A 10,288-nucleotide genomic window follows, 5' to 3' on the forward strand; every position below is an offset into this window, starting at 1 on the left:
TACGTTCACGGTTTCATCAGAAACTCTTCCAATAAGATGAACCTGTGTTACCTGGCAATGAAATCAAGCTACAAACCCAACACCGTTAGCTAGCAGTAGCCTGTATACACATATAGCCAACATGGAGCAGTTGTGTTCATGGTGACAGGACAAGTGAAAGCACCATATTTACTCTCCTTTTAGCTCCTGTTTTTTGTCTCCACTAAGCTGACTAACTCATGAGGGAAGCTCTCCGTGTAACTTCTAAATGCTCTGTGTTCACTGGCTAGTTGCTAACTTTGCTGGATTTGCACTTCACTGAGTCACAGTTAAAGCTGCCTGTATGGCTGATAACGACTCGATGAGCGCCGAGGAGTGAACCAAAACACTGAAGCTGTGGCCTGGAAAACCGAAACAATAAATTAAAAAACACTAAAAAGCTGGAGGGAAAGAGCCAAATTCGTCACCATGAGCGACCCCTTTCAGATACACAGTCATTTGATCCATATAAAGAATATTGATTACAGCTGCTTTATCTTTGAATCAGGAAACCACAGCGTGTCCTCCTGAATTTTCAGCCGTCTACATCATATTTCACAGACTTGATTTACCAAAATTACTCATGTCCAGCCATCACAGTGAATCCAGAAGCCCTTTAACCTCAGTACTCTGCTTGAAGAACCGTCTCCCTGCTCAGCTCAGGATGCCATCTGTCTGCCATTATTACAAGCTTTTATAAAGTCATTTGAAAGGACATGATGAAACTGCGAGTACCACAATTGCACACAGGGAAACTACCACTAAATACAGCTCAGTAAAGCATAACTCTGCATCTTCAGCCACTGCAAAGCGGTCATTTAAAGCAAACGACTACTCAAAAGATTTCACATTGGGTTTATTCAAATAGCTGCTGTCAGACTTTTGCATTGGATGATAATCCAGTCTCATGGAAGTTAATATAACTTACTGCAACAGGCGGCAATAGGAAGACATTAGAAACATGGCAAAAACAGTAGAAAATATTCAACTGCTTTGGGGCAGTTTTTCCCATTTTACAATGTAAAAGTGATTGAAAATGTCAAAGTTTATCAGCATTACAAAATAACAGAGGCTGTACATATATTGCCAGGCACTTAAGCATCTGGTTTTCCCATATGGAGCCATGTGCTTCGACCAGATGCTCGAATTTAATGCCTACACACTGTTTGCCAGGGCCACGTTAACAGTCTGAACCTCAGAGATATGAGAGGACTTCTGGATGATGCGACTGGTGAGCGTGGGCCCCGCGGTGCAGCTCTGCCTCAGAACAGAGGTGGGTCCTGTGACACACATCCTGTCCACGATAGTGGTCCTCGTAACCGAGAAGGGCCCTTGGGTGCAGCTCTGGCCTGTGCCAGCGCTGGGCACCGTTACGCCGCTCTGGTCCGCTGTGCAGCTCTGTCCCTGGGCCAAACTGGTCAGAGCCACAGCGGCATGGATCTCCCTCCAGCCCTGACTGACTCGTCTCTGCTGGCTTCGGTCCTGCTGCTGGTCCCTGTGAATATATTAAAGAAACTCAGCTGTAAATGAGCTGGATTATTAAGCATCATCTCACCTCTTTCCTAACATCAACCTGGAAAAAGAATCAGCTGAAGAGCAATTTGAGTCCAAATCAGAAATGGTGCATTTGCTTGCACATTCTCCTCTTGATATAAAGCCAGAATAATATGGATGAATTAAAGGTGGTGGTTCAATTTCAGGAACAACCTCCAAGAGGTATTATAAGTAGTTTCACATTTCAAGTTGATGAAAGTTGAAAAGTGCAACAGTTGATTGGATCGCAGATTGAGCAATGAATGATTACGCTTACCTGTCACATTTAGTTGAAGTATAGTCCATCGTGTCTGCAAGAGAGAAGAAAAAGACTCACCTAAACATGCCTTGAATCACTTAACATGATAGCAGTGAAATTGCAAACAGAGAATATTCACCGGACAGTCCGTGTTGGATTAGGCCTCTCGACCGTATGTTAGTGGTATTAATGTATGAGAGTTTCTAATTTGTAGCATGTGTGTGAGTATGTTTGTATGCATGGGTTTGGTATGTGCATCTCTTAATACATTTGTGTATTCAGTTACTACTTGTCTATGATGTCTCCCTGGACTCAGTGAAGTGCACGTGGTCTGCCTGCGCTCAGCCACTCTGGCCAAAACAAATGCAGTGCAGAGTTTCTCTTGAGCTTTTGAGAGGGAAGAAAATCTGATATCTGCAACGTGTCATGAGAACTGACGCTGTGTTTTTAGGTTTCCAGCTCTGCTCGCACCTGTGAAGTAAGTCCACTCTGTGTCATTCCTTTTCTACAAGCTGTCCCTGTACGTCTCTGTCTTTCCTTTGTCTTTCTTTTTTTTTTTATGAATGACAGTGACAGAACTCGTTGGCTATCATCTAACATTTATTAAGCCTGTTTGGGCAACAATTTGTTTTCGGCAAAATGGTGATGACTCATCCTACTTTGACTTCTGACTGGCTAGTATTCATTGTCTTTGTTGGTAAGGTTTAGGCATGAAGAGTAATGATCGATTAAGGTTAGGGAAATAGTATCAGGGTAAGCCAATCAGAGGCAGACGAGAGTGGGTCATTAAGTTGCCATCTCAGGGAAAATAAAAATATGTGGGGGCAACAGCCCATATTTCAGGCCTTGAGCCAGCAGGTATCTGGAAAATGGATGATGGATATCCGGACCAAGAATTCCTCTTCTATATGGTCATTGGTTGTATTTGAAACAATCTACTAGCAGTGCACACTGATTTGGCCAAAATGTAGTATGTAGTATGCAAACAAAAGCAAAATCTACAGTACACCAAAAAAACCCATTTCTACTGATTCCATAAAAATCTCCAGCATACTTGTCTACTGCAGGAGTAGCTATGACTGAACCAGCATGGGCATTAACATGGACAAAAATACCATCAATCAACAAGTTTTAAGAAAAGGCCCCCAGATCTCCTGAAACCGGGATAAAAAAGATAACATTACACTTCCAACAGAATTGCTGGGAGAACCAGCTCCACATCACCTTAACACACTAGAGCATCTGGTTACTTCCAGTCAGATAGACGTGACCCATCTCTCAGGTAAATGTGAAAATCCGCATATAATTTCTCTTGTTTGAGAGTATAAAGGGATGCTGCACAGTAGCTGTGGTTTGCCATTTGCCATGTTATTGTTTACTGTCCAAAATCAATTCAACAGTTTCATACTGCAAACTCATATGAAAAAACACTAGGCAGTATTTTGTACATACTGTATACTGCATTTGCTGGTAGTATGCAGTTGGCGGTTGGCGGTCTGATGAACAACTTGAGGCACGTCAATGATATTTCGACTAATTTCTATAACAGATATCTTGTTAAAAGTTAATGAAAAGTTAAACTGTCGTCAGATGTTATTGCATTTCTTCCAATGTGTTCCACCCTTGTTTGCTCTCCACATGCACTGCTTACCCCACATGCAACCAAAGCCCACTGAAATGTGATTGGTCAATACTAGACTACAAGCAGACTACAAACAAAAACCAGAGTGCTTCTGAGACCAAAATCTTGTACCTTGCCAACAGATTGTGCACTGACATGCAGATATCTGTTTGTAGAGATTATCTGAATGAATACCTGAGAACCCCAACCTATCCGTGGAAGAAGGAAGGATCATTCTTTATTTCACAATGTCCTGAAATTAACCGACAGTATCTGTTTACCAAGCAGGAGTGGGATGAAGAGGACTTTGGAGAAATATTACACCGCTTGTGCAATTTCTGTTTGTGGTCTGTGCATAAGCGTGCCTTATATGTAGAACATATTTTCCATTTCAGTTTTGGAATATTGCCTTTTTTCATTGGAGCAGATAGAAGCTGGTCAGAATTTTTCTTCAGAGAGCAATAGACAGGGAAATTAGAGGCCCACTGTGAAACACAGTCTTTCAATGCTAACAGCCTGAAACATCCCTGTCTCTGATTTCTTTAGCCAGGTTGGAGCCAAGAGCAACTACTTACTGATAGTAAATCATTTTACCGTTTTATGCTTTTTGCTACTGAACATCCCTGAGCATTTTTCTCTTTAGCCATGACATGATTTGCCAAGAAAGTACTTCAGTACCTCTGTTCTATTTATTACCAAGAGAAAACATTGTTTTATCTCTGGTGAGCCTCAGATTTACAGCAGGGATCAGGTACAACAACATTTTACAGCGGTAATGAAGCTGCTGGCTTTTTATTTAATATAATTGTTTTTAATTCTTTTAAAATATTTTTCAGCTTCATTTCTGCTTTATTTAGATAGACAGGAAAAGCAGAGGAGAGAGAGGGGAGGCCTGGACTCCAGTCAAACCAGGGCTGCTACAGTAAGGATAAAGCCTAATGTAATGCATTCTGCCTGGTGAGCCAGTAGGGTGCAATTCCATATCAAAGCTTACGTCTAATCGTACTCATTTACAAATAAAGAACAGTTTGATATTTTGGGAAAGATGCATTAACTTTTCTTCATGATGAACTTTCTTGCTGAGAGTAAGCTGAGAAGATAACACCCTTAAGTCTGTACAGCAAATATAAAGCTACAAGCAGCCAGTTAGCCTAGCTTAGCATAAACACTGAAAACAGATAGACAGCCTGTCTCCGTTTGAACAATATTCACCTACCAGCACCACTAACGCTCATTGAACAGTAGCCTATGTATCTCATTTTTGTAAAACAGATGTGTGAAAACAGCTAGCTAAAATTTTTTGGTCATAAAACAGTCAAAAAACAGTCTGGCACAAGTGCTAAGCTAAGCTGGGCTAACCATCTCCTGGCTCCAGCTTCATGTTTACAGACGCTGGAGGTGTCGATCTCATCAAACTCAAGACAGAAAGTGATTAAGTGTGCTTGAATTAGTGTATTTGTATTTCTACCACAGCCATCAATCCTGTCTTATGTAACCGACTCATAATGAAATAATGTCTGCATGAGCTGATTTAAGTCTTGGATGTTCTCCCACAACATCAGTTTAAACTCCCTCACGTCCGTGGTCCATGACTTCCAGTCACTCACAGGTGTGTCACTGGGGTCCACGCTGGAAAACAACTGTGCTCTGAGAAAATACTGTAACACCTTATTTCCTTGATGCATTTATGAATAAGAGGCTCCCCTCTCCGCATGCATGTTTTTATTTTAAACAGAATGTGTGGAAAACGCAGCAAGGCATCTGTCCAGGTATGTTTTTTGTCGCTCTGTGTCCAGTAAAGCATGATGCTGGTGATATTTATTGCTCTCCAGCCTTTTTAAGGGAAATATATAAGTTGATGCGAGTACCATATTAAGTGGTAAAAGCATTCTTAGATATCTGTCCAGTGCATAGTAACATCACTAACATACTATTCCATTAGACTTTTACTGTCTGTGGGATTCAGGCTGATATGTTTTAAGTGTCCTTGTCAGACACTGTTTAGTGGCATCGCTTATTAGTCCATCACTTGAGGTTTAGTGAGGTTTAGTGTTTTAGCCGTCTCTCGGGTGGAGTATAAACGTGTTAATGGTGTTAGTGCCTGTCATGAATCTGGCAGCTTGACTTTCCACTTCACCTCCACAGAGGAGCCGAACTGGGCTGCAAACACCCTTAATATGACCAGCAGGGATACATTAAACGTTTGCACAAACATTTCAGCAGCGCTGCCCACGTAGTGTGTGATGACATCAAGAACCCCCCAGATGCTCCAAAAGAAATATGACTTGAAGTAAGAGAGTAATAACATGCTTGAAGGAATAGTTGAACATTTTGGGAAATACGCTTATTTGCTTTCTGACCCTGGGCGGGTGTTAGCTTAGCTTAGCATAAAGACTGAAAACAGGAGGAAACAGCTAACCTGGCTCTGTCCAAAGGTAATCTTAAATGACTGTTTTCTATTTTCTAAAATGAATGCATGACTAACTTAATTAAACTTAATTTAAACACTAATTAAAATGTTGAAAAATTGTAGGCTACCACATTTAGTTTAAGCCATACAGTGTGCTTTATACAATATGCTGTACCATTTCACTGGTTCACAGTTTCTTTAGATATTTACTACAAGCCTGAAATGATGAATTATCTTAATTATTATTAAATTGCCCATCTGTAGGCCAATTTGAGGTTAAACTGAGTTTCCCGGATACAGATTAAGTCTTGTCACAGACTATAAAAATATCCATTAAATAACTTTTGGACTGGGACCAGAATCTAATGTTTGCCATGAAAGTGCCTCCAAAATGATATAAAAGCACCTCAAAGCATTCCTTGTTTAATTTTAGAGTGAAACTTGCTAAAAAGCAGATTTGGTAACAAAAATCTTTTCGCCGCTCTTATGATAAAATGTAAATTTAGATTGAATTTGAGTAACAGTAAGTAACACTTGGTAGAAGCAGCCTGCCAAACCACACGTAAGTCGAGGAAGCGAAGCTGCACCGTCGAGCGGTGACGGGAGCAGCCAAATGGATGTTAGTGATCTCGCTGTGCCTCGTCTCACAACTGAGCGGCAGCTCTGACGGTCGCCCTACGAGCCGTCTACAGTGCGTTACTGACAGGCTGCTCCTTCTCCACATTTGGCTGAGGTTTCCATTTCTCACCCTGGGAAGAATAAAGTCTCAGACATTCTGTAATTGTCCTTGAGACTGGACTGGACATTTCCACCATGGCAAGAAGCTGAAGCGGAACAAATGGCACATTCTAGTATATGGAAATGATATTTGTGGTGCGCAGCGCTAGCCAGCACGAGTTCCATCCAATTTTAAAATGAAGGATTTCAGCGTCTGCATGAGACTTTATTAGTAATGTTTGTAAAGGCTTTGGCTCCTGTACCTTAGCGGATTTGAGGGTTGTCAGTGTGCTGTGATCCCTATAGGTCTGAAAGGGCACCCAGGTGTCAAACTCCCTCCCACTTTCACTCTAACTTTATAATTGAATCTCGCAGAGCTTCTGACTTTCTGCGGAATGCCAGAGATTTATTAACGTCAGGGAGCTCTGAGGAGCCATATGGAAGTTTCTGTTCAGTCTGTTCTTATTTTACTGTACACTGTGGTATGTTAAAAGTGAACTGAGGGGAAGCAGGGTAGTTAAAGTGTCATTTTACCTCACATTCAGTGTTAATCTACAATTAACAAGGAAGATGGTTAAATGATTTCTGTGGGCATCACTTTTCCTTCCAATACCCTCTATTTTGATCATGATTGCTTAACTTGTCGTGGATGCATAATATGAGTGTTAGAATGCAGAATCACATGCTACATACTGAGTACAGATTCGGTGTTAAAGCACAGTATTCCACTCATCTTACTGCTTTCATGTGTAATATTGTCCTGCACACTGACAAAAGCTGACGTCTCTCACCCATGTGGTAAACAAAGTTGGCTTCAGTTTCGTAGGACGACGCCGGGGAGACAACATCTCGATCACATTCATTGGAGCTGAAGGACTCAGAGTGGCTCCTCCTCTTGCGGACCGAGGTGACGCCATCGGTCTTCGTTGCCATCATGTGTCGCAGGGTGTCATTCAGATACCGATTCAGTAAACTGCTCTTGTACTTGGACGGAGGCGATGTGCTGTCGTCACTGTTGGCGGAGTCCGCCATGGCGAGGACGCTGCCCTGTTTTTGGAGCACGTTTTTGTGGGAAGATGACCTGCCAAAGTCTGATTTGCTGATAGATGTTTGTAAGGGACATTCTTCATCTGTAGTAGAGGAAACAAAACTGTGATTCATTGTACTGATTCAAATGATTCATATGGATATATAAGATGGGCAAAGTAGAAATAAATCCAGTCTTCTTTTTCACAATTCCATCAATAAAAAGATGAGAAATAAACTTAAATACTGCAGCTCATACCATCTGACTCGGTGTCATCACTGCACACGCTCAGCCGTTCAGCGTTTCCCTGGATGTATTTATTGTACAACTTGATCCTCAGCGCCCAGCTCAGGTCTGGCTGTCTCACGGTGTTCTTCAGCCTCCGCCGGGCATTCGCGAACCAATTTGAAACCTGCACAGATGCACCTTGTTATAGCACAGCATTGAAACGCTCACAATTCAACACCAGATCGTCCCTGCAGTAACTTTGCCTTGGGGCCGCCATCGCTGCTGTCTTGCAGGGGCTTGTCTCTCACCTGCACTAGTGTCATGTGTGAGCCCAGGGCCAGCAGGACCTTCTCCGTCTTGGTGGGGTAGGGGTTGTCCCGGTGTTTGTACAGCCAATGTTTCAGTGGTCGGGCCATGTCCTGCAGCACCTGTCTCTTGTGGCGAACTTTGACCCCACCCAGACGAGACCTGGAGGAATTAGAAGGTACCTAATAGATTCATGAAGACCACCTACAAACCACTATGCATGAAACACAATGCTGAATTATTTCTGTTTGAAACTTCCATGTGAAGAACTGCAGAGATCTATTAAGCCATGTATATCAAGGCAGATGAAAACCATTTTAGCATGACAAAATGTAGATTTGATACGATTTTGAAATGCTGCTTTTTAAGTTTAACTGCATTGAGATACATATGACAACTATAATACAAAACACAGCCACCTTTAACTGTTCATCATGCGATTAAAACAATATTTCCAACTGAGACAAAAAGGGCGTACCCATATCTTCTGTACTTGATCGGAGAGCTGTTTTCAGTGGCGTCCTGGCATCGCAGCAGGTCTGCGTTCTCCCCGTCTGTTAAACTGCTCTGAGGTAAGTCTACACAGCCCAGTCTGCTCCTCTCCTCTGCTCTCCTGTTGTCCTCCAAACGAAGCAGCGTGTCAGACTTCATCACACCAACTTTGTTCATTGTTAAACACAAGTTTCCCTCAATCAACAGGTGCATCAGTAGACTTCCAGATGTGAATAGAAGCAGCAGGTTCCCATCCTGGATACACTTGATGTAAAGGTGGTGTAAAAAATAAACAAAAAAAAAAGTTAAAAAGTGCTCCTTGCTCTTGTTTCTGTGCTCACGGGAGCAGTGACTGAGCAGACTTGATGACCGACTCTTTGAGAGAATAATGTTTGAAAAGTCAGAGGATGTTGTCTGGTTTAGTTGAGCTGTGCAAGGAGAGTTCAAATAACCTGCTGCTCCGCCGCCTATTGGCTCTCCCGCCGTCCAATCACTTCTGTGGAGAGCTGTGTGAGGAGAAGCTTGCAGGGCAGCACCCCAGCATATGAAAAGTACTGCACATGTAAGAATATCAGCAAATGCGGTCATTAGATTTACTAGTGAGATTTTGCCTGGTGTGGCTGCAGCCTGTGCTAAGCAGTCTGACATGCTCTCATATTTTCTACGTGAGGCATATGAATCTGTTGCGGTTCTACTAAAAATCGTGTCAGCAAATAATAGATGTTTTACCAGGGGATTCTGGAAATTTATGAGTGTAATTACACGGTTGCTAATAACCAGCAAAACCACCAAACTGTGCCTTGTGTTGGGCAGTGAATCCTGCTGAGTTGAAATGGATTTCAGTACAAATTGGCTCATAATGAAGTCAACACAAACACTGGAAAATGAAATCGATCCTTGCCTATTTAATCCTCAGCCAGTGCTGCACGTGCAGTTGACAGATCTTTGAGTCAGTAAGTGTGTCAGGATTGTGCATTTTTACACCGTCTGCAGTGTGAGCAGGGGTAATCCAACCATAATGCTCATATAACCATATGACTATATAACTATATGACAACAAGCGGGCACTGGGCCCAGTATTCGAAGACGCTGTGGTTCAGCTTTAGTTGTCAGCTACGTATGTTTCCCCTCTTGACATCCCAACACTCTTATGTAAGACTGTTTGGATCTTCAGTAATGACTTTGCCACACACAACCATAACTTAATAATCTTTAAGCAAACATATGCGATAAAATACATTTTTCCTGCCTCCAGCTGACAATTTTGAAGGTTATGGCTAGCATCCGAGCAGCACTTGTTCAACCGTTAAACATATTAAAGGACTCCATAACTCTCATCCCTGTTCATAATTCAGCAGTATCAGTGGGAGGCTGAATTTCAATGGTTTCAAAGCTGAAAAACACATGGACCAGAAGCATCCCCGGTAGGTGCAGTAAATTCCTCGCTCACATTCCTCAGCAGTGGTCGGAGAATGCTACATGCTATCACACACCATTTACTCCTGTCCCTCTGTGATATGTTCACCGGCTCAACTGTTGATATTAGCTGGGAACACGCCTTCATTCAGCAGCCAGGAGACCTGTAAAAAACACCATGGAAGGACATATATCTCTGCTTGTTTGGATAGTTTGGCACTTGTGTGTGTGTGTGTGTGTGTGTGTGTGTGTGTGTGTGTG

General features: G+C 42.3%; 1 protein-coding gene across 1 annotated transcript; it reads right to left on the reverse strand.

Annotated features, from left to right (window-relative positions):
* Window positions 1–1,173: 1,173 nt before the first annotated feature.
* On the reverse strand, window positions 1,174–8,824 carry LOC143329785 (homeobox protein Mohawk-like). The gene is made up of 6 exons (XM_076745845.1): window positions 8,598–8,824; window positions 8,122–8,281; window positions 7,844–7,997; window positions 7,350–7,688; window positions 1,829–1,862; window positions 1,174–1,513 (listed from the first exon to the last, which is right to left on the reverse strand). Exons 1-6 carry the CDS (start codon window positions 8,822–8,824, stop codon window positions 1,174–1,176), a joined length of 1,254 nt encoding a protein of 417 aa, XP_076601960.1.
* Between the last annotated feature and the right edge of the window lie 1,464 nt (window positions 8,825–10,288).

This window comes from Chaetodon auriga, chromosome 12, assembly GCF_051107435.1.
Source record: "Chaetodon auriga isolate fChaAug3 chromosome 12, fChaAug3.hap1, whole genome shotgun sequence".
Lineage (NCBI taxonomy): Eukaryota > Metazoa > Chordata > Actinopteri > Chaetodontiformes > Chaetodontidae > Chaetodon > Chaetodon auriga.